Here is a 22,576-nt window from a genome sequence, read left to right as displayed (position 1 = left end):
TAGGCTTCAAACGCCGCACCCCGCCGCGACTATGTCCCTGCAGGCCTGCACGTCCACTCCGGTTCGATTCCCACCTCGCTCATTTGTTTTTCCCTTGTTTTCCGAAAAAACAAAAGCCGCCGCGGCCACCAGCCCGGCCTCTTCCCCACTAACCCTAGACCCCATCCCCCTCGCCACCATACCAGGCTAGAGCCGCCGCCGCCGCCGCCCCCGCCCCGCGCAAGCATCGGTCCTCCTCCTCGACCTTCGTCCGCACCCCGCCTCCCCACGCTAGAGCCGGACCCGTCGGATCCCGCCGCGGCCGGTGAGGAGGACGATGACCGCGTCTTCCTCGTGCCCCTCAGGGGAGTGCACGCACGCCTAACCCTGTCCACATACCGCGATGCCAACCACAAGCCAAGATGGATGTCCTGTCGCCATTGTCGAGTACTACGCACCGACCACCTGCATTTCATGTAGCCCTGTATTTATTCGTGTGATATGCCATTGGTTAATGATAAAAAATACCTTTTCTCCAATCTATGGTAACGTTGACTTGGAAATCCTGAACTTTGAATGGCATCAGTCCATGCCGGCTATTGAATTGCAGTTGATACTTTGATAGTCATTTGTTTTTATGATACCGATTTTGGTTTAGCTGCACAAATAATATATTTGTTCCTGCAGTAGATAGTCATCTTGTATTATTGTTTATTCTATTAGATGGGCTTGCCTGACCACAGAATATAATACCTTTTTAGATAATTTGATAATGTAGCTATCTACTATATAAATTGCGTAATTCTTCCGTATTGCGTGGTGTCCATGAATAATTTGGGGCAAATCTATATTTTTATCAACCGGTGGTGTCCTTGAAAAGAAGTCTCAATCTTGATCCACTTTCACTTACTGCTTTACTCATGCTTGGCGTTTTGCTGTTTCTGCTGTTTTCTACCTAAGTATGATGTTGTGGACCAGACCTCTTAGACTGTATCTCTATGACTGACATTGTCAAGCTCTGACCATACATTGGTGGGCACATAATTAGCATGTTAATTTTTCACAGTTTTCCTCCACACAAATTACTACTATTCTTTTGATGGAACAGCACAGCTCCTAGCCTAGATCATGATAGTGGATATCAATATCATAAAGAAATAGCAGACATTGTTATGAATAGCCGAAACAATAAATAGGACATTTTTTGAATGACTTCTATTATCCGTTGTTATCACAGACTTGTTGCTCCCTTCCCCCACCGAGAAGAACAAGATGAGCAAGAACGCCGGAGCGGGTGAAATATTCTTTCAACAACTTCTCATTTAAGGTAAACTATTATCTGAAAAATTCTGTGTTCCATTGCATACGAGTTTTCTTTTTTTGAATCTTGTCTTTGATGACTTAACTGTCATTTCCTTCTTTTTTTTCTGTGATGTGCAGAACATCTCTCAGCTAGCATCGATGAACTATGACCTGATGACAAAGCACAACTTGGATCCTTTTTAGTCCTCAAAAAACAGAGCAGTAAAGGTAGGTAATAATGTTCCATTTTTGAATGTCGTAATCTACTGGACTGGACATTAGTAGAACCTAGCTACACTGTTCTTCAGTTTTTGTTAGTCAGGAACTGAACCTCACCAATCAACACACCAGCAAGCTTTGACCGAACGATTGCAGTTTCATCTAGAACATGTTGCCCAGTCAATGAGTACAAGTGTACAACTAAAAGTCAAATGCGCGTCGAATACGAATCACATGTAGTGGTGAGATGAAGTATATAAAGGGAAGCTTCTTCACATGAAGGATAGGCAAAATCAGATTGCTAATATGGAATAGCTTGCACTGAGAGTCTGAGACTATGCATTATCAGAAGATAGGATGGTATCCACGGTTGTAATCTCGGACAACTGGCTGCAGATACATAGTGAATATAAACCTTGTTTGTAGAAAGATGGCGCAATAAGTAGCAATGTAAATCCCTCGCCTTTTTTAAGAAAATATTTCTGAAACCTGTAAGTCTGTAAGTGTGCTGAATTGGAACGTTCGGTGCCTTTTACAGTGTTTGCATCAACAAAAACAACAGCAATGCTCCTACCATGCAAGCCCTGTCATAAGTTGTTGTAATAGTAATCTTCCTCTAATCTAATACACCACAACAACAACAACAACAACAAAGCCTTTAAGTCCCAAACAAGTTGGGGTAGGCTAGAGTTGAAACCCAACAGAAGCAATCAAGGTTCAGGCACGTGAATAGCTGTCTTCTAAGCACTCCTATCTAAGGCTAAGTCTTTGGGTATATTCCATCCTTTCAAGTCTCCTTTTATTGCCTCTACCCAAGTCAACTTCGGTCTTCCTCTGCCTCTCTTCACGTTACTATCCTGACTTAGGATTCCACTACGCACCGGTGCATCTGGAGGTCTCCGTTGCACATGTCCAAACCATCTCAACCGGTGTTGGACAAGCTTTTCTTCAATTGGCGCTACCCCTAATCTCTCACGTATATCATCGTTCCGAACTCGATCCCTTCTTGTATGACCGCAAATCCAACGCAACATACGCATTTCCGCGACACTTAGCTGTTGAATATGTCGTCTTTTCGTAGGCCAACATTCTGCACCATACAACATAGCAGGTCTAATCGTCGTCCTATAAAACTTGCCTTTTAGTTTCTGTGATACCCTTTTGTCACATAGGACACCAGACGCTTGCCGTCACTTTATCCACCCTGCTTTGATTCTATGGCTAACATCTTCATCAATATCCCCGTCCCTCTGTAGCATTGATCCTAAATATCGAAAGGTATCCTTCCTAGGCACTACTTGACCTTCCAAACTAACATCTTCCTCCTCCCGAGTAGTAGTGCCGAAGTCACATCTCATATACTCAGTTTTAGTTCTACTAAGTCTAAAACCTTTGGACTCCAAAGTCTCCCGCCATAACTCCAGTTTCTGATTCACTCCTGTCCGGCTTTCATCAACTAGCACTACATCGTCCGCGAAAAGCATACACCAAAGGATGTCCCCTTGTATGTCCCTTGTGACCTCATCCATCACTAAAGCAAACAAGTAAGGGCTCAAAGCTGACCCTTGATGTAGTCCTATCCTAATCGGGAAGTCATCCGTGTCTCCATCACTTGTTCGAACTCTAGTCACAACATTGCTGTACATGTCCTTAATGAGCCCGACGTACTTCGTTGGGACTTTATGTTTGTCCAACGCCCACCACATAACATTCCTTGGTATTTTATCATAAGCCTTCTCCAAGTCAATAAAAACCATGTGTAGGTCCTTCTTCTTCTCTCTATACCGCTCCATAACTTGTCTTATTAAGAAAATGGCTTCCATGGTTGACCTTCCGGGCATGAAACCAAATTGGTTCATAGAGACCCGCGTTATTGCTCTCAAGCGATGCTCGATAACTTTCTCCCATAGCTTCATAGTATGGCTCATCAAATTAATTCCTCGGTAATTTGTACAACTTTGAATATCCCCTTTATTCTTGTAGATCGGTACCAATATACTTCTCCTCCACTCATCAGGCATCTTGTTCGATCGAAAAATATGGTTGAACAGCTTGGTTAACCATACTACAGCTATGTCCCCGAGGCATCTCCACACCTCGATTGGGATACCATCCGGTCCCATCGCCTTACCTCCTTTCATCCTTTTCAACGCCTCTCTGACCTCAGATTCTTGGATTCTCCGCACAAAGCGCCTATTGGTGTCATCAAAAGAGTCATCCAACTGAAAGGTTGTGTCCATATTCTCACCATTGAACAATTTGTCAAAATACTCTTGCCATCGATGTCGGATCTCATCCTCCTTTACCAAGAGATGCTCCCTTTCATCCTTAATGCACTTAACTTGGTTGAAGTCCCGTGTCTTTCTCTCACAAACCCTAGCCATCCTATAAATGTCCTTCTCTCCTTCCTTCGTACTCAAATGTTGGTAAAGATCCTCGTACGCTCTACCCTTTGCCACACTTACAGCTCGCTTTGCAGTCTTCTTTGCCACCTTATACTTCTCTATGTTGTCCACACTCCTGTCATGGTACAAGCGTCTATAGCATTCTTTCTTCTCCTTAATAGCCCTTTGGACTTCCTCGTTCCACCACCAAGTATCTTTAGCCTCACGTCCCCTTCCTTTGGTTACTCCACACACCTCTGAGGCTACCTTCCGAATGTTGGTTGCCATCTTGTCCCACATATTGTTTATGTCGTCTTCTTCCTTCCAAGAGCCCCCTTTGATAACCCTTTCCCTAAATACCTCTGACGTCTCCCCTTTCAGTTTTCACCACTTTGTTCTTTCAATCTTAGCTTGTTTATCCCTACGGGCACGCATCTGAAAACGAAAATCTGCCACCAAAAGCTTATGTTGAGAAACAACACACTCCCCTGGTATCACCTTGCAATCCAAGCATGCTCGTTTGTCCTTTCTTCTTGCGAGGACAAAGTCAATCTGACTACAGTGTTGTCCGCTACTGAAGGTCACTAGATGAGATTCTCTCTTTCTAAAGAAAGTGTTGGCTATCATTAGGTCAAAAGCTACCGCGAAGTCTAGAGCTTCCTCCCCCTCTAATCTAATACACAGAAGCAAAAAAAAATATATAAAAGGTTTATCACAGCGACAGCGAGATTATCTTTGTGAATTGGATGGGTGACTTTGCATTGTCAAAAGTTGTATGTGGTTGCAGCACCGGGCGTGGTCTTGCAGAGCCAGCCAGCATAACGGAATCCATCACAAGTATTACGAGTTTCAGCACAACACCAGATCAGTGAAGCCATCGATTCTCCATTTCAGGTGATTTTGCATTCTAACCTTCCTTTCCGTGCAGGATGCAGTAACTATGTGTAAACTATTTTTTGAGTGCTGTGAATTATCTATTTTTTTCTTCTTTCTTGGCAGTACTTATACTGATTTTTTTGCAAACTCGCAGACTGCTTGTAGCAAGAAATTTGAGGAAGAAAATCAGTGTGTGGTTAAATATGTGTGTGGATAAATGTATAATGGCAGGTATAAATATGTGTGTGTGGATAAATGTTGTTGTGTACCGTTAGCATGGGTTGGTTTCTTGATTACCCAAACATATATCATACTTTGGTTGATTTATGTTCTTTTTTTATGTCGCCGTAGCGTTAGCACGAGCAATATACTATAACTGACAATAACCTGGAGGCATATAGATTCTCTGTCTCCTGGTCCAGGCTTATACCAAGTATAACCATTTTTTGTGCAAAAACTTCATCGTGTATGAAGCAACAAATTTTAAAGATCTTGGATTGAACTTTCTTAAATTAAATAAGTGCTATTAATCCAAAAGGGTTAGAGTACTGTAACAATCTCATAGACGAGATAGCTAGACACGGTATGCCTGTTGCAAATAAATTTTGAATGGTACTTATATCTGGTAATTGTATGAACATAAGCAATATCAATAACTATTGGGTTCTTTAGGTGTCAAGTCCATGTTATGATTTACCAGCTGGATCTCCCTCAGATCCTGGAAGACGAGTATGGTGGATGATTTAGTAACTTTAGCTGTTAGAGATATTTTTCCCTACATGCTGATGCCAAACTGTCGGTGTTTTGGAACCGGGGGTCCCTCAACCAACGAGTGAATTTGTGCTGCGTGTCCCTAATCCCGGATGGTGATGCAAAGAGACACAAGGTTTATACTGGTTCGGGCAGTCGAGGCCCTACGTCCAGTCTGAGAGATTGATCTTGTATTCCTTGCACCGGAGTGCTCGTGGTAGGGGGTTACAAGCTGAGTGAGAGAGGGAGCTAGCCCCAGGTCTCGGCGAGGGTGGTGCGAACTGTTTGGGACGTTGCTCCCAAGCAGTGTGGAAGTGCGTGATTCTATCGGTGTGTTTTTCCTTCCGCCCCCCAGAAATGGCCCTGGCTACCTCCTTTTATAGTTACTGTGCCGGGCGTGCGGCTGTTGTCAGGGGCAGCAGTTGGCTGAGTTGTCGTGACACGACGTTTTGCCAGAGGGACGGGAGAAGGAAGAGGTGGCGGAGTGCTGCCGAGTCCGCCTTGCGCGAGACAGAGGGTCGGTGGCCCGGCCGAGGCCTTTGACGGGGAATCGGCCGAGGCCCGTGGTGAGGGGCCTCGGGCGAAGCGGAGGGTCGGCCGAGGCTCGCGGCGATGGGGCCTCGGGCGAGTCGGACAATTGGCCGAGGCCAGCAGCGCTTAGCTGGTTTCGATCTTTACGAAGTCTAAGCAGTCGTTTTTTGGATCTTGCTTAGGGTACCCCTTCTCACGGTATCCGACAGTAGCCCCCGAGCCTTGGGGGGAGTGGAGGCACTCCCCCTGAGGTTCTGACGAGAATTGGCTCTTGATAGTTCCTGTCGGGATGGTGTTTTGTCTTCGAGGTTTCGGTGGGTGCGCGCGAGCGCACCCGCCGGGTGTAGCCCCCGAGGCCCTGGAGGAGTGATTTCACTTCTCCAGGGGCTTTTTTCTCTTTCGAGTGGGGGGTTACATTGTGTTTGCCGGGCCCGTGGGTGCGAGTTCGGATCGCAGGGCCTTGACGATGCTGCGGGAAGAGCCCCTTAGCCTCCGCCTGGAGCGAGAGGGCCGTCAGGGGTTCACCCGGCTTTTTGTACGACCCTCGCGCTTCCTTTTCGCTCGGAAGGAGGGTTTGTATTGCCGAGCCCCCTCGTGTGCGAGCCCAAGTCGCTGGGTCTCGGCAAAGTGTCGCAGGAAGAGTCCCTTAGCCTCTGTGCGGAGCAAGAGGGCCGTCAGGGATTCTCCTGACTTTTTGTTCGACCCTCGTGCTTCCTTTTCGCTCGGAAGGAGGGGTGGAAGATGCCACGCTACCCTCGGTGGGCGCGAGCGACGGCATTTCCGGTGAGCTGTTATCGGGTAAGTCCGAGTGGAGGCCCGTACCCCGTTCGCTGGGGGTCGGCTAGCGGTCCGGAGACGCGCTCCAAGAGTACCGGAGGGTTTCTCTAGTGGGTGCCGAGGCCGTTCGCTGGGCCTCGGTGGCTCGGTGCCTCCCTACGGTGGGATCCCATTCGGAGACTTCCCTGCCGGTCTCGGACACGACACAGGGCATCCCAAGCGTCTCGCTTGCTTGGGCCTCGGCCTCGCATAGGCTCGCCCGTAGTCGCCCCTGACTCTGTTGTCCTGGGGCGGCTGTCGAAACCCCTGAGGGCCCAGCCTTCGAACCCCTGGACCGTAACGGGCTTGGGTCGCTTGTCTTTATCTCGGGTGCAGGAGGAGCCCCCGAGCCTCCGCACGGAGCGAGAGGGTGGTCAGGGGTCCTCCCGTCTTTTTTGCCCGTCCCCCGCCCGTCCTTTTCGCTCGGACGGGGGGGGCTGTTTGCCGAGCCCACTCGTGTGCGAGCCTGAGCTGCTGGGTCTCGGCAAAGTTGCAGGAGGGCCCCCGAGTCTCTCGCGTGGAGCGAGAGAGCGGTCAGAGGTCCCCTGGCTTTTGGTTCGCCCCTCGCGTGTGAGGGTCTGACTGCCGAGCCCCCCTCGGGTGCGAGCCTAGGTCGCGGGGTCTCGGCGTCTTTTTGCAGAAGGAGCTCCCTAGCCTCTGCACGGAGCAAGAGGGCCGTCAGGAGTTCTTCCGGCTTTTTGAACGACCCTCGCGCTTCCTTTTCGCTTGGAAGGAGGGTTTGTATTGCCGAGCCCCCTCGTGCGCGAGCCCAAGTCGCTGGGATTCGGCAATGTGTCGCAGGAAGAGTCCCTTAGCCTCTGCACGGAGCAAGAGGGCCGTCAGGGATTCTCCTGACTTTTTGTTCGACCCTCGCGCTTCCTTTTCGCTCGGAAGGAGGGTTTGTATTGCCGAGCCCCCTCGTGTGCGAGCCCAAGTCGCTGGGATTCGGCAATGTGTCGCAGGAAGAGTCCCTTAGCCTCTGCACGGAGCAAGAGGGCCGTCAGGGATTCTCCTGACTTTTTGTTCGACCCTCGCGCTTCCTTTTCGCTCGGAAGGAGGGGTGGAAGATGCCACGCTACCCTCGCTGGGCGCGAGCGACGGCATTTCCGGTGAGCTGTTATCGGGTAAGTCCGAGTGGAGGCCCGTACCCCGTTCGCTGGGGGTCGGCTAGCGGTCCGGAGACGCGCTCCAAGAGTACCGGAGGGTTTCTCTAGTGGGTGCCGAGGCCGTTCGCTGGGCCTCGGTGGCTCGGTGCCTCCCTACGGTGGGATCCCATTCGGAGACTTCCCTGCCGGTCTCGGACACGACACAGGGCATCCCAAGCGTCTCGCTTGCTTGGGCCTCGGCCTCGCATAGGCTCGCCCGTAGTCGCCCCTGACTCTGTTGTCCTGGGGCGGCTGTCGAAACCCCTGAGGGCCCAGCCTTCGAACCCCTGGACCGTAACGGGCTCGGTGCCTGGTTCCTTTGCCTGAAAGGAATCGGGTGGGGGTTACCTCTCTCCCTGCGGTTAGCAACGGCAGGCGCGCCTTTTGAGGCAGCTTTTTCGGGGGGGTGGAACGGCGCCTGCTGCTGCTGCGGTTGGGCGTGACGTGGCGTCAGTCGACGGGACGTAACTGCACGCGCAATTAATGAGGAGGGAGTGGGCGGTAAGACCGGATCTGGATAACCGCGCCGGATTTCCTGGGGGAAACTTCCCCGATTTCGTCGCCCGGTGGTTTCGATTCGTCCCTGCATAAATACGTAAACAGCCTTGCCCTCTCCCTCCTTACCTTTTCCGCGTTCGCCTTTGCTGCCTCCGTGCCGTCGCTGAGAGCATAGAGCGCCGGGGAAGAGAAGTGCGAGGGCGAGAGATCGAAAGAGAGAGGGAGAGAGATTACCGCCGTAGCAGCGTCCTCCGCCGCGCAATGGCTGGTGGTCCCGTCATCCTCCCGGCGGATCCCTGGGAGCGGTCCGACGTCACCGAGGAGAAGCTGCAGTCGCTCGTGGAGGCCGGTCTTCTTCGCCCGATCACCGACCCCGACGAGCCGGAGTGGATTGCTCCGGGGGACGAGTCGGAGCCGAGGCCGCGCGACGGTTACGTGGTGAGCTTCGTCGTCTTCCACGAGCGAGGCTTCGGGTCGCCGGCGGATAGCTTCATGCGGGCACTCCCGCACTACTATGGCGTGGAGCTGCACAATTTCAGCCCCAACTCCATCGCGCAGGCGGCCATCTTCGTCGCCGTCTGCGAGGGGTATCTGGGGATCGCTCCCCACTGGGAGTTGTGGCTCCATTTGTTCCGAGCGACGTTCACCTCCAAGCCGGGGGGAACGAGGGGGGCTCGGAAGGCGCAGAGGGCCGGCGGCTGCACCCTCCACGTGCGCCAAGACCGGCAGTCCCTCTACATCCCGGCCCAGCTGTCAACGTCCAACCGTCGTTGGTATGACGGCTGGTTCTACCTCCGCAACGACGGCGGAGGACTTCCCCCTTATACCGGGCGGGTTGTAGAGAGTCAACCGGAGAAATGGGGGTACGGCGTCATCAAGGTCGACCAGCCTAGGCTGGAACCGCTCTTGAGGGCCTTGGGGAAGCTGCGTGACTGCGGCCTTTCGGCGGCCGTGGTCGTGGCGGCCTTTCACCGCCGGAGGGTGTTGCCGCTAATGGCCCGGCGGCGGCGGCTGTTCGAGATGACGCCGAGCGACCCGGTCGCCGGTATCAAGATGTCCGCCTTCGCCCTTACCGATGACGAGACCCTGCGTCGGGTGAGGGAGGCGGTAGACGGGAAGCCGAGGCTCGATGACTTGATGCCGTTCCCGATGCGCCCGTCGCGGGGGTATGTCTCGCTGGTAAGTTGGATGTTGTCGAGGCTTTCGCGTCCTTCTTGTTTTTCGCCTTTTTGGTCTGTTGTCTTACTTTGTCGTTCTCACAGGGGATAAGAGACGTGCGAGGCTCCCCGCCGCCCGTTCCTGAGGACGCCCGGCGGCGATCCGTGAACAGGGCGCGTGCCGAGGAGGAGAAGAAGAAGAAAGATGCCCAGGAGGCGAAGCGCACGAAGGAGATCCTCGCGCGCGAAAAGCTGGACGCCCGTCGCCGGCGCCAGAGGCTCGACGGTCTCCCTTTGGAGTCGTCTCCCTCGTCGTCGGTGTCGGATTCTTCGAGCGACGGCGGTGGGCGCGAGGTGGGGACGGCCTGCCTGGAACACCTCCCCGACATCAGGGAGATGGTTCCCGGGGCGCCGGCAAGGAGCCTGACGCCCCTAGGAGGAGGAGGAGGTGTCCCGGGGCCAGTTGTGGCCCGTCCCGGCGCCGAGGCCGGCACACCCGAGGCGCGGGTGTCGGAGGAGCGTGCCGTCGGCCCGATGGGTTCGACGGTGGAGGTTGAGCGGGTGACGGTGGGGGCGACCCCATTATCTCCGCGAAGGGTCGAGGAGGTGCCGGGGCCCGACGGGGACCAGCTGGCGCTGGTAGACACCGAGGCCGCGCTGCTGCCACCACCGCCGCCGTTGCAGAGGAGGCGGACGGTGTCGAAGCGGTTGCATCCCCGTTCGCGGTAAGCGTCTTTCCTGGCGGAGTCCGCTTCTTGTTTGCCCCTTGGTTGCATGCTGACCTTGGGAGTGTCTTTTCTTGCAGCCAGACGCTTCTGGTGGGAGACCCTCCCTTGGCGCCCCGTAAGGCGCTCAGGGTGAACGTTAGCTCCTCCGCCCATCAGGCAGCGGAGGCGCAGGCTGACGCGCAGCGTGGCGCGGAGTCGGGCGAGGCCGTTTCGGAGGAGGTGGCCGCCCAGGAAAAGGGTGCCGAGGCGGCCGCGGGGCGAGTGGAGGAGGAGGCTGCCCAGGAACAGGGGGCCGAGGCGGCCGCGAAGGAGGCTGGGGCGTCTGCTATTGCCGAGGCCACTGAGGGCGAGGCCGGAGCCCCCAAGACCTCCGACGTCAGGGCGGTGGACGCCGAGGCCATTAAGGTAGAGATGGCGGAGGCCAGAGCCCTCGGGTCCGTCGAGACCGAGGCGATGGAGGTGGAAACGGGGCAAATTTTGGCGCCGCCCCTGGTTCAGACAATCTCGTCTGATGATTCCTCCCGAGGGAAGGAGGCGGCGGACGTCGAGGCGGCCAGTACCGCGGAGCAACCAGTCCCAGATCTCGCCGAGGGGAGTTCGGCCCTTGTCCCGCTACGGCCCGAGCCCCGTGGGTGGAACTTCCCGCGTGTTTTCTGGCGGGACCAGGCTGATCCCGAAGGGGAGCCTGTGTTCGCCCTTGAGGACGTCGCCGAGGGGGGGCGTTGGGATACCCTCGAGGAGTATCGCCGATTGGCCGTGCGGTCGTTGCAGACAGCGATGACTGTCATGGAAAGGGACTTGCCTGGTGTCACGCGGGTAAGTACTTTCCCCTCTCGTGCCGCGTTGTTTTTCTCTCCGAGCCCGCTCGCAGTGTTTTGACGTGTGTTTTTTGTTTTGCCTCCTTAGGAGCTCGAGACCCGATCCCTTGGGAAATCGGTGTTCCTGCGAAATGAGAGGGATATCTGGGACCAGCTCCGGCGCCAGAAGGGCTTGCTTGCCGATGCCCAGGGACTATTGTCGGCGCGGAGTGCGGAAGTGGAGGACCTCCGCCTTCGTTGTGCTGACATTCAGGCGGAGTTGGCCATGACTAAGGAGCAGTCCGCCCCTCTGGTGGCCAAGATCAAGGAACTGGAGGAGGAGCGAGACTCCTTCAGGCTTCGGGCCCAAGAAGCGACGGCCTCTGCGAAGGCTACAGCCGGGCAGCTGGGTGCGGAGCAGAGCGAGCATCAGGCGACAAAAGTCGCCCTGGCAGAGGCTACCAAGGCGGCCGAGGCCTCTCGGGTCGAGGTCTCAGCCTGGAAGGGCAAGGCCGAGGGTAAGTTCCGCTGAACCGTGTTCCTCGTTCCATTTGCTCTTTTTGTCCTGGTTCGCGCTTGACTCCTGACCCCTTGCTGCGACGTAGATCTGGAGAAAGAGGCCTCCCAGGCGGCTGAGGCCTCCGTCGCGGCGCAAGCAGCGCTAGATGTCGAGGTCCGGGAGCACGAGGCGCTGCGCAGTGCTGTCCGGTCTGCCTGCGAGGCTCTGGACGTCGAGGAGGTCCAATCAGCTAGCTCCCTTGGGAGCCGCCTCATCGCGTTGAGCGGCCACGTCCGCGAGAGACTCCGAGGGGCGTTGCACACGGGTGTCAAGCGCGCCCTGGCCGTCGTCTCCTCGCACTACGCCATCAACCTCGAGGCTGTCAGCGACGGCTACGTGTTGCCAGAAGATGACGAGGAGGCTGATGCAGAGGTCGTGAGGCTGTTGGAGGCGGCCGAGGCACCTGGCACCGCGTTGGCCAAGCTGTTCGAAGAAGAGGTGGTCCCTCCCGCGCCAGCCGCCGATCCTTGAGCTTTGACCTGGGCCAAAAGGGGCCATGTAACCGAATCGAGTTAGTTGCCGAATCGTGACGTTTTTTGTGGCCGTCGAGGCCCTTAAAGTATTTGCGTATGTGTGCTTCTTAACCGTTTTCCATTCTATTTCTAAGTTCGTGCCCTCTGTCTCGATCGCGAAGAAATCCCTCGGAACCTAAGCCGTCCTTCGGCGAAGGGCGGTAAGGGAGCTGCCGTAGCCCAGAGGCGTAGGCCGTTCTCACGACCCGGCCGGCCCTTTGGCCTCCAGACAGGCTTTTGGTCTTTGGGTTTCTTGCGAAGGTCCCGTCGGAGCGCGAGAGAGTTTGGCGTGGAAATTTTCGGAAAAACGGTTGAGAAATGGTGTCCGGGACTTAGGGGGGTTCCCCCTTTTTAGCCCCCGAGGGAGGCTCGACTTTGCAGAGGCAGAGCCGAGTCTCCCTTATTGCGTTATAGTGACGTCGAGCCCCTATCGATAGATAACCTCTCTGCAAAGAACTTCCTCGGAACCTAAGCTGTCCTTTGGGCGAAACGGTGGTGAGGGAGCTGCCGTAGCCCAGAGGCATAGGCCGTTCTCACGACTCGGCCGGCCTTTTCGCCCTTGAGACGATCTTTCGGTCCTTGGGTTCTATACAGCCGATTTGTCTATAAGGGGGTTCCTCGAAAGATTATAACAATTAAAGAACGCTTCTTTATTTATTTCGAGAAACAATGTAAACAACGTTTGGAAATTTAAGGGTAGAAACGACGTAGCTGTTCTATGTTCCAAGCGTTGGTGAAGATTTCGCCCTTCTCGTTAGCTAACTTGTAGGTCCCGGGCTTCAGCACTTGAGCGACGATATACGGCCCTTCCCAGGGTGGGGTCAGCTTGTGGCGGCCCTTGTTGCTCTGCCTCAGTCTCAGCACTAGGTCGCCCACCTTCAGGTCCCGGCTTTGGACGCGCCGGGCTTGGTAGCGTCGTAGGGCTTGCTGATACCTGGCTGAGTGTAGTAGCGCGACGTCGCGGGCTTCCTCCAGTTGGTCGAGGGCGTCTTCGCGGGCAGTGCGGTTGCTTTGCTCGTTGTACGCCTGTAGCCTCGGGGAGCCGTATTCTAAGTCAGTGGGGAGGATGGCCTCGGCTCCATAGACCAGGAAGAACGGTGTGAATCCCGTGGCTCGGCTCGGGGTATTTCTTAGGCTCCAGATGACTGACGGGAGTTCGGCAAGCCATTTCTTGCCAAACTTCTTCAGCTGGTTGAATATTCTTGGCTTAAGGCCTTGTAGGATCATGCCGTTGGCACGCTCTACTTGGCCATTCGTCCTTGGGTGCCCTACGGCCGCCCAGGCCACCCGGATGTGGTGGTCGTCGCAAAACGTTAGGAACTTGCGCCCGGTGAATTGTGTCCCATTGTCAGTGATGATGGTGTTAGGAACCCCGAACCTGTGGATGATATTCGTAAAGAACAGCACCGCTTGCTCGGATTTGATCTGAGCGATCGGACGAGCCTCGATCCATTTAGAGAATTTGTCGATAGCTACCAGCAGATGGGTATAGCCCCCGGGTGCCTTCTGCAGAGGCCCAACCATGTCCAGTCCCCACACAGCGAATGGCCATGTGATGGGGATGGTTTGGAGGGCTTGGGCCGGGAGGTGCGTCTGTCGAGCATAGTACTGGCATCCCTCGCAGGTGCGTACTAGCTTTGTGGCGTCGGCCACCGCTGTTGGCCAATAGAAACCTTGGCGGAAGGCGTTACCTACGAGCGTCCGAGGCGCCGCGTGGTGCCCGCAGACTCCCGCGTGTAAGTCCTGAAGTAAGGATTGGCCAGCCTCGGTGGTGATGCATCGTTGGAGAATACCAGATGGGCTGCGCCTATATAACTCGCCGTCGCAGAGGGCGTAAGTCTTGGCGCGTCGCGCAAGCCGTCGGGCTTCGGTTCTGTCAGCAGGAAGCTCTCCTCGGACGAGGCGATCAAGGAGAGGGACTCGCCAGTCCGTTCCTTGGTCGATCTTGGGAGGCTCTTCGTCAATCGCCATCGCCTCGGGCTCGGCTGGCGGGGTCTCGGCGGCAGAGGGGGCCTCGAGCCCTGCGGTGGGCTCGGCCGATGGGTCCTCTTCCGTCGCCGAGGCGTAGTCGACGGACGGCTTGTGGAGGTCTCTGGCGAAGACGTTCGGAGGGGCCGGGGTCCGTGCCGACGCCATCTTTGCCAGTTCGTCCGCGGCCTCGTTGAACTTTCGTGCAACGTGGTTGAGTTCGAGACCGTCGAACTTGTTCTCCAGACGACGTACCATCGCGCAGTACGCCTTCATTTTGGGGTCGTGGCAGCTTGACTCTTTCATCACCTGATCGACGACGAGCTGCGAATCACCCCGTACGTCGAGACGTCGTACTCCAAGTTCGATGGCGATTTGCAGGCCGTTGACGAGGGCCTCGTATTCGGCGACATTGTTGGAGGCGGCGAAGTGAAGCCGGATCATGTAGCGCATGTGTATTCCGAGGGGCGAGACCAGGAGCAGGCCCGCGCCGGCCCCAGTCTTCATCAGAGACCCGTCGAAGTACATGGTCCAGCATTCTGATTGGATTTGAACGGGTGGCAGCTGTGTGTCGGTCCACTCGGCTACAAAGTCGGCCAGGACCTGTGATTTGATCGCTTTCCGAGGCGCGAAAGACAAGGTCTCCCCCATGAGTTCGACAGCCCATTTGGCTATTCTACCCGAGGCCTCCCGGTTTTGGATTATCTCTCCCAGAGGAAAAGACGACACCACAGTCACCGGGTGGGACTCGAAGTAGTGGCGCAGCTTGCGTCGAGCCAAGACTATGGCGTAAACTAACTTCTGGATGTGTGGGTAACGTGTCTTAGTCTCGGAGAGCACTTCGCTGATGAAGTAGACAGGTCGCTGGATGGGCAGAGCGTGTCCCTTCTCCTGCCTCTCGACGACTACGGCCGCGCTGACCACTTGGGTCGTCGCGGCGATGTAGAGTAAGAGGTGTTCGCCCTCGGTGGGCGGAACCAGGACGGGGGGGTTGGTGAGCAGTGCTTTGAGCCTGGCGAGGGCTTCCTCGGCCTCGGCGGTCCAAGAAAAGCGCTCGGCCTTTCTCAAAAGGCGGTACAGGGGCAGGCCTTTTTCGCCGAGGCGGGAGATGAAGCGGCTCAGGGCCGCAAGGCATCCCATGACCCTCTGCACGCCTTTGAGGTCTCGGATCGGGCCCATGTTGGTCACGGCCGAGACCTTCTCCGGGTTGGCCTCGATCCCACGTTCCGAGACTATGAATCCTAAGAGCATGCCTCGGGGGACCCCGAAGACACACTTCTCGGGGTTGAGCTTGATGTCCTTCTTTCTGAGACATGTGAAGGCAACCTCCAGGTCGCCGACGAGCTCGCCGGCCTTCCTGGACTTGACTACGATGTCATCCACATAGGCCTCAACGGTTCGTCCGATATGTTCGCCAAAGACTTGGATCATGCACCGTTGGTAAGTGGCCCCTGCGTTTCTGAGGCCAAACGGCATGGTTACGTAGCAGTACATGCCGAATGGAGTGATGAAAGAAGTCGCGAGCTGGTCGGACTCTTTCATCTTGATTTGGTGGTAACCGGAATACGCATCAAGGAAGGAGAGGGTTTCGCATCCTGCAGTGGAGTCGACGATTTGGTCAATTCGTGGTAGTGGGAATGGGACTTTCGGGCATGCTTTATTTAGACCAGTGTAGTCCACGCACATCCTCCACTTGCCACTTTTCTTCCTGACTAGTACAGGGTTAGCCAACCACTCTGGATGGGATACTTCCTTGATGAACCCGGCTGCCACGAGCTTCTGTACTTCTTCGCCGATGGCCCTGCGCTTCTCCTCGTCAAACCGGCGCAGGCGCTGCTTTGCCGGCCTGGAGCCTGGCCGGATATCTAAGGCGTGCTCGGCGACCTCCCTTGGTATGCCTGGCATGTCCGAGGGACTCCATGCGAACATATCGACGTTCGCACGGAGAAAGTCGACGAGCACGGCCTCCTATTTGCTGTCGAGGGTGGCGCTGATCTTCAGTCCTCGGCCGTCGGGGACGGCGGGGTCGACGGGGACGAGCTTGACAGCCTCCGCGGGCTCGAAGGCCCCGGCGCGCCGCTTGGCGTCGGGAACCTCGCCACCAAGCTGGACGAGATCGGCGATGAGGGTCTCAGCCTCCACGATGGCCTCGGCGTACTCGATGCACTCGACGTCGCAGTCGTATGCGTGCTCGTATGTGGACTCGACGGTGATGACGCCGTTGGGGCCTGGCATCTTGAGCTTGAGGTAGGTGTAGTTGGGGATCGCCATGAACTTGGCGTAGCACGGGCGCCCCAGGATGGCGTGGTAAGCCCCCTTGAATTCCACCACCTCGAAGGCGAGGACCTCCTTGCGGTAGTTGGAGGGAGTGCCGAAACAGACGGGTAAGTCGATGCGTCCGAGGGGTCGCGTGCGCTTTCCTGGCACGACGCCGTGGAAGGGCGCGGAACCGCCTCGGAGCCGTGATCGGTCGAGCTCCAGGAGCTCCAGAGTGTTGACGTAGAGGATGTTGAGGCCGCTGCCTCCGTCCATGAGTACTTTGGTGAGCCGGGTGTTGCCGATGATCGGGTCGACGACCAGCGGGTACTGCCCGGGGTTTGGAACGTAATCAGGGTGGTCATCCCGGTCAAAGGTGATTGCTTCCCGAGACCAATCGAGGTACCGGGGGGTGGCTACCCTGACCGAGAAGACCTCCCGGCGTTCCCTCTTTCGCTGGCGCGCCGTGAGGCATGCCGAGGGTCCGCCAAAGATCATGAAAGCGTTGCGTACCTCGGGAAACCCATCATCTTTTTCACCGTCCCTTTCGCCGGCGCCCCTTTTCCTGGCCTCATCGTCGTCGGGGAGCCCGAGCCTGGCGTAGTAACGCCGGAGCATGGTGCATTCCTCGAGGGCATGCTTCACCGGGCCTTGATGGTAAGGACAGGGCTTCTTTAGCATGTCGTCAAATAGCCCGGGGCCGCGGGGGCCTCGGGGATTCCTGCGATCTGTTGTGGCGACGTGAACGGCCTCGAGGACCTCCTGCTTCCCCGGGCGGCCCTTCTTCTTTCTCTTGGGGACGCGGGTGGGCGAGGCCTCGGGGGCCTCGTCCTTCTGCTTCCCCTTGGCGTCGTTGTTGGGGAAGATGGCCCCCACCGCCTCTTCGCCCGAGGCGAAGTTGGTGGCGATGTCGAGGAGCGCGGCGGCAGAGCGCGGGACGTTGCGCCCTAACTCTCGGACCAAGTCCCGACAAGTGGTGCCGGAGAGGAAAGCCTGGACGATCTCCGAGTCACCGACGCTGGGTAGCTCGGTGCACTGTTTGGAGAAGCGCCGGATGAAGTCTCGGAGAGACTCGTCCGGCTTCTGGCGGCAGTTCTTGAGATCCCAGGAATTCCCAGGGCGCACGTAAGTGCCCTGGAAGTTCCCGACGAAGATCCTAACCAAGTCGCGCCAGTCGTGGATTTGCGAGGGGGGGAGATGCTCAAGCCAGGCTCGCGCCGAGTCCGTCAAGAGTAAAGGGAGATTGCGGATGATGAGCAGATCATCGTCCGCGCCACCCAGCTGACAAGCCAGGCGATAATCGGCTAGCCATAGCTCAGGGTTCGTCTCGCCGCTATACTTGGTGAGGTTGGCCGGCTGTCGGAACCGGGCGGGGAAATGAGCAACGCGGATGGCCCTGTTGAAGACCCGAGGTCCTGGCGGCTCAGGGGAGGGGCTGCGGTCCTCACCACTGTCGTAGCGACCGCCTCGGTGCGGGTGGTAGCCTCGGGCGGCTCCGTCGTCGTGGCGCCGTCGCCTGCCAACTACCTCGTGGTCGCCTTGTACCTCGCGTTGGTGTCCAGGTCGGTCGCGCACCGAGGGGGCCCTGTTGACCGTCGGCGCGCGAGCGGGCTCGGGACGGATCGAGGCATCCTGGCCTTGGCGAGGTCGTGCCGTGGGTTGCTCCGAAGTGCCTCCGCGCCGGCGGGAGGCGGAACTTTCGGCCTGCTGCACTGCTGCGGTCTCGAGGAGGTCGCGGAGCTCTCCGCGGACCCGTCGCCCTTCAGTGGTGGAGGGCTCGGGCATCGCTCGGATCAGCATCGCAGCAGCTGCGACATTCTGGCTAGCGCGGTTAAAGATTGGGGGTGGCTCTCCGCCCTCGTTGTCGTTAATGCGGTGATGAACGTCGCGGGCCCGCCCTCGGGCTCCTCCGCCCTCACCGCGCCCTCGCTGCTCCTGCTCGAGAGTGTCCCGGAGCTGTTGCAGAAGGAGTCGGTCCTGTTCGACCTTGGCCTGAAGCTCGCGGAGCTGCTCCAGGTCTGGGCGACGATGCCCCCCGTGGACGAGATTCTCGTTCCGTGCTGCCGGGGCTACGAGACGCGGAGGCGTGGCACCACCCGTCCCCGCCCGGGGCGGTGAACGAGTGCCTGTCCCTTCTTCCTCTTCGCCCACCGTTGGCATCCCGAGCCCGACGTGGAAGCACTCACGGGATGGATCGTAAGTCCCTTCGTCGTCGGAGTCGGAATAGCCGAGGCAGTAGTCGCTTGCGGCCAAGAATTGGCGTAAAGCCCCAGGGTTGTGGAGTTCGGAGAAATCCACCCCGGGCCACGCCTCGTCCTCGTCCGAGGGGTCGGAGTGGGTGCTCAGGTCGAGAGCGAAGCGCTGGCGGCGTTCCGAGGGGTGCTCGTGAGCGGCAGCGTAAGCGTAGGCGTAGGAGGTGGCGGCATTTCTCAACCCAAAGGGGTATGGGAACGGGGCCGTCTCCAGATTCTGCCCCGCCGGGGTCGGTTCTTCAGGGAGTGGCGGAGCGGGGTTAGATGACTGGGCATCGTCGTAAGCCCCCGGCGATTTTCCTTTGTCCAGGCTCAGGTCAGACAGATCCCCAGTCAGGGACCCCGTACCAACAGCTGGTCGCAGGATATCGGCGGGGAGTGTCGTGCTGCCCCGGGCTCGCGTAGCGTCGGGGTGGCCTTGCTGGCGCCGTGCCCGGCGAGCGTGGCGAGAGCGGCCGCCCGGACGCCGCCTACGCCTGGGCTGCCGGGGCGCGACTTCGTCGTCGGACGGTGGGGTTCGAGGAGCGAGGAGCACCATGTCGTACTCGTGCCCTAGAGACATGAACTCTAGGCTCCCGAACCAAACTATGGTGCCGAGGCGCAATGGTCGTATGTGGTCTGCCATCCGGAACTTGCTAGGATGACGAAGCTGACACGCAGAGTCCCCTACCCGGCGCGCCAACTGTCGGTGTTTTGGAACCGGGGGTCCCTCAACCAACGAGTGAATTTGTGCTGCGTGTCCCTAATCCCGGATGGTGATGCAAAGAGACACAAGGTTTATACTGGTTCGGGCAGTCGAGGCCCTACGTCCAGTCTGAGAGATTGATCTTGTATTCCTTGCACCGGAGTGCTCGTGGTAGGGGGTTACAAGCTGAGTGAGAGAGGGAGCTAGCCCCAGGTCTCGGTGAGGGTGGTGCGAACTGTTTGGGACGTTGCTCCCAAGCAGTGTGGAAGTGCGTGATTCTATCGGTGTGTTTTTCCTTCCGCCCCCCAGAAATGGCCCTGGCTACCTCCTTTTATAGTTACAAGGAGGAAGCGAGAGGTACATGAGAAGGCTACTATTTGCTGACGTATTCCGCTCCCTGAAGCAGTATGGCGTCGTGGGAGTTCCAGTCGATGTCTAGTCGGTATGGTCTTCAAGGCTGACGACATGCTGCGCTCTTGTACTTTTGTTGACTTGGTGAAATGCCGAGGCCTGGTGGCTGCTGTAGTAGGCTGTGTCGAGACCTATCGCGCTGAGGCCGAGACCCACTGTGCTGAGGCCTGCTGTGCCGAGGCCTTTAGCGGGTGGCAATGTGAGGTCTGGGCGGCCATCGCCGATAGTTGATTTGGGCGGAACAGTGCCGAACATGCGTCTACAGGATACGGTGCCCTGTATTGTCAGTAAAGGATGGTAAAAAGGCGATTTGACCGTTGTCATGTCGTGGTATACTGCCGATCGTGGCTTTCGTAGTGAGGGCAGCTGGGTGCATTAATTGGATGCGATAGCCTGCCAGAGTGACTTTCGAGGCGGAGGTGACGAGATTGCGGGACGAGCCCAGCCTCGGGCGAGGCGGAGCATGGCCAGTTCGCCCGAGGCCCTACCGGGAGTCTCGGGCGAGGCGGAATCCGAGGCTCATCGGGGGTCTCGAGCGGGGCGGAGCGGTCGGTTCGCTGGCCCCGAGGTCACAGGAACCCGGTTCTGACTCCCCACGTCGTGTCCGTCCTTGGTGCAGGAGTTTAGGCAGCACAGTAGCCGGTAACCCTTGCACAGTCCCGTCGTGGATGGCAGGGTGCTGACGTGACGGACGTCTGGTCTGCCACGTCGCTGCACTGCGCCGTCGTGTGATTTGTCGGAGTGGTTGAGCGCCTCGATGGGACGTGCGGAAGCGACATGCTGGTCGTACTCGGTCTTGTGCGTCGTGGGGCTCCAGTACGGCTTGATGCAGGACATGGCGGGCGACGTGCGGGTTGCCGTGTAATGACGTCGTAGGGGGCAGCGGCTATGCCGAGGCCGAGCCATCGCGGGGGGCTCGGTGGTCATGGACCCTCAGGCTGCCGAGCCCGTGAAGCAAACCGTCGAGGTCCTTGGGGGGAGTTATTGGCCTTGGGTACTGATTCCGAGGCTACAGTAGCCCAGATGTGGCTCCCCACGCTGCATTGTCCTCGGTGCAGGAGTTGGCAGCATAGTGAGGCATGGGCGTCACGGTGGTTGGTACAGTGGCGGGTAACCCCTGCCCAGTCCTGCCTCCTGTCCCATCGGCCATTCCGCTGTACTGTGCCGGGCGTGCGGCTGTTGTCAGGGGCAGCAGTTGGCTGAGTTGTCGTGACACGACGTTTTGCCAGAGGGACGGGAGAAGGAAGAGGTGGCGGAGTGCTGCCGAGTCCGCCTTGCGCGAGACAGAGGGTCGGTGGCCCGGCCGAGGCCTTTGACGGGGAATCGGCCGAGGCCCGTGGTGAGGGGCCTCGGGCGAAGCGGAGGGTCGGCCGAGGCTCGCGGCGATGGGGCCTCGGGCGAGTCGGACAATTGGCCGAGGCCAGCAGCGCTTAGCTGGTTTCGATCTTTACGAAGTCTAAGCAGTCGTTTTTTGGATCTTGCTTAGGGTACCCCTTCTCACGGTATCCGACACAAACTATTTTGTGAATCTAGCTCATCATGATATTCAGCAGATAAAAGCTTATAATCTTGCTGAATATTCTGTCCTTTGCCTTTTTTTTTTGATATGTGTACGTTTGCTCGGGCGATTTGTCTGGTGGTGTGCTTGTGCAACCCATAACATTACATGACTATGATGATAGAGACATGTTCTGTATTTTTCTTCTACCTGGAAGTGGCAACAGGAAGGTTAGTTGCTGCTAATTGCAACATCATCTTGATTGAATATTTATATCCCTGCACTTGGAATGTTATCTATTTCAATTGAAGGTCAGGGATGTCAGCAAGTAAATGACAAAGCAACAGCAAGTGCAACTGATTTGATGAATGCAAACTTTGTTGCTGATGGTGGCACAAATATTATGCATCCTTTGAGTGAGGTATGGCATTTTGAATAACCTCAGTTGCGATTTTTATTTTTTATAATCTGGATTTCTCCTGTTTTATCTTTCATCCTTCGTCATTTATTCATGTAAGGCAATGTCATTACAATCAAGTGTTCGTCTCAGGTCACCAACAGAGGGTCCTCCAGCGCCTCACCCCACGTGTGTGTGGCAGAGGCAAACCGGCGGGAGAGGTTAGGCGCAGCGAGGCGCCACGCCACTGCTCGCCATTTCCCATGGCGCCGCCGCCCGAGGCCGACGTCCCAACCCGAGACGAACAGGGAGCGGATGACGGCGCCGGGCAACGCCGCTTGAAGCGGCAGTCGAAGCAGAACACCGCCACGACGTACGCCGCTTGGTCGGCTTCACCGCTCATTGCCCTGTGGTGTGTCTTCTTGCCGCTACGCTCAACCGGATCTGATGCTGCCTAAGCCCAAAGCGTCGGCATGCAGTCACTGGCCACGGGTTTTGCTATGGTCTTTGTTCTTTGGTGCTCTCCCTGCTCCAGCCCTAGAGCACTTCTTACCCTGGAAGAGCGGCCATTGAGGATGCATCTGATCCGAGCTTACTGCTCCTGTTTTTAATGCCCACTGTAATTCCTTTGGAACAGTGAACAAATAACAGAATTTAATGAAATTGATAATTCTACCTTTACGAAGTTTTTTATTGATATCCACGTGCATGTCCACTATTACTATTTAATATGCGTTACCTAGGTGCTGCTGTAACGTTAGCATGGGATTCCTCCTTTATGAATGAGTTTTCTATTTATATTCATGTGCAACACTATTACTATTTAATGTGTGTTGCCTAAATGTTGCCGTAGCGT

At 56.5% G+C, this 22,576-nt stretch overlaps 1 protein-coding gene and 1 long non-coding RNA gene across 4 annotated transcripts; both read left to right on the top strand.

Moving 5' to 3' along the window:
* The first annotated feature begins 69 nt into the window (after positions 1–69).
* LOC136535896 (uncharacterized) lies at positions 70–22,406 on the top strand. 3 transcript variants are annotated; one of them, XR_010779057.1, is made up of 7 exons: positions 70–426; positions 1,217–1,306; positions 1,420–1,509; positions 4,656–4,778; positions 4,915–4,991; positions 21,635–21,744; positions 21,874–22,406. It is a non-coding gene; the product is annotated as an uncharacterized lncRNA (long non-coding RNA). The 3 variants fall into 3 exon arrangements; XR_010779058.1 differs by lacking the exon at positions 4,915–4,991 and having other exon boundaries at positions 4,672–4,778; XR_010779056.1 differs by lacking the exon at positions 4,915–4,991.
* LOC136535895 (basal body protein 10-like) lies at positions 5,013–11,301 on the top strand. Its single transcript, XM_066528332.1, has 3 exons — positions 5,013–9,679; positions 9,763–10,382; positions 10,463–11,301. The coding sequence occupies exons 1-3, from the start codon at positions 8,762–8,764 to the stop codon at positions 11,262–11,264; spliced, it is 2,340 nt and encodes a 779-aa protein (XP_066384429.1). The 5' UTR covers positions 5,013–8,761; the 3' UTR covers positions 11,265–11,301.
* Positions 22,407–22,576: the final 170 nt, after the last annotated feature.

This window comes from Miscanthus floridulus, chromosome 2 (genome assembly GCF_019320115.1).
Source record: "Miscanthus floridulus cultivar M001 chromosome 2, ASM1932011v1, whole genome shotgun sequence".
Taxonomy (NCBI): domain Eukaryota; kingdom Viridiplantae; phylum Streptophyta; class Magnoliopsida; order Poales; family Poaceae; genus Miscanthus; species Miscanthus floridulus.
This window is presented reverse-complemented; position numbering and strand designations above follow the sequence as displayed.

What these genes read in the sequence shown, in the direction of transcription:
- LOC136535895 (XM_066528332.1), top strand. Translation starts at nt 8,762, where the DNA reads ATGGCTGGTGGTCCCGTCATCCTCCCGGCGGATCCCTGGGAGCGGTCC. An exon ending in CGCGGGGGTATGTCTCGCTG is followed by an intron (nt 9,680 to 9,762) that starts GTAAGTTGGATG and finishes TCGTTCTCACAG; the next exon opens with GGGATAAGAGACGTGCGAGG. An exon ending in CGGTTGCATCCCCGTTCGCG is followed by an intron (nt 10,383 to 10,462) that starts GTAAGCGTCTTT and finishes CTTTTCTTGCAG; the next exon opens with CCAGACGCTTCTGGTGGGAG.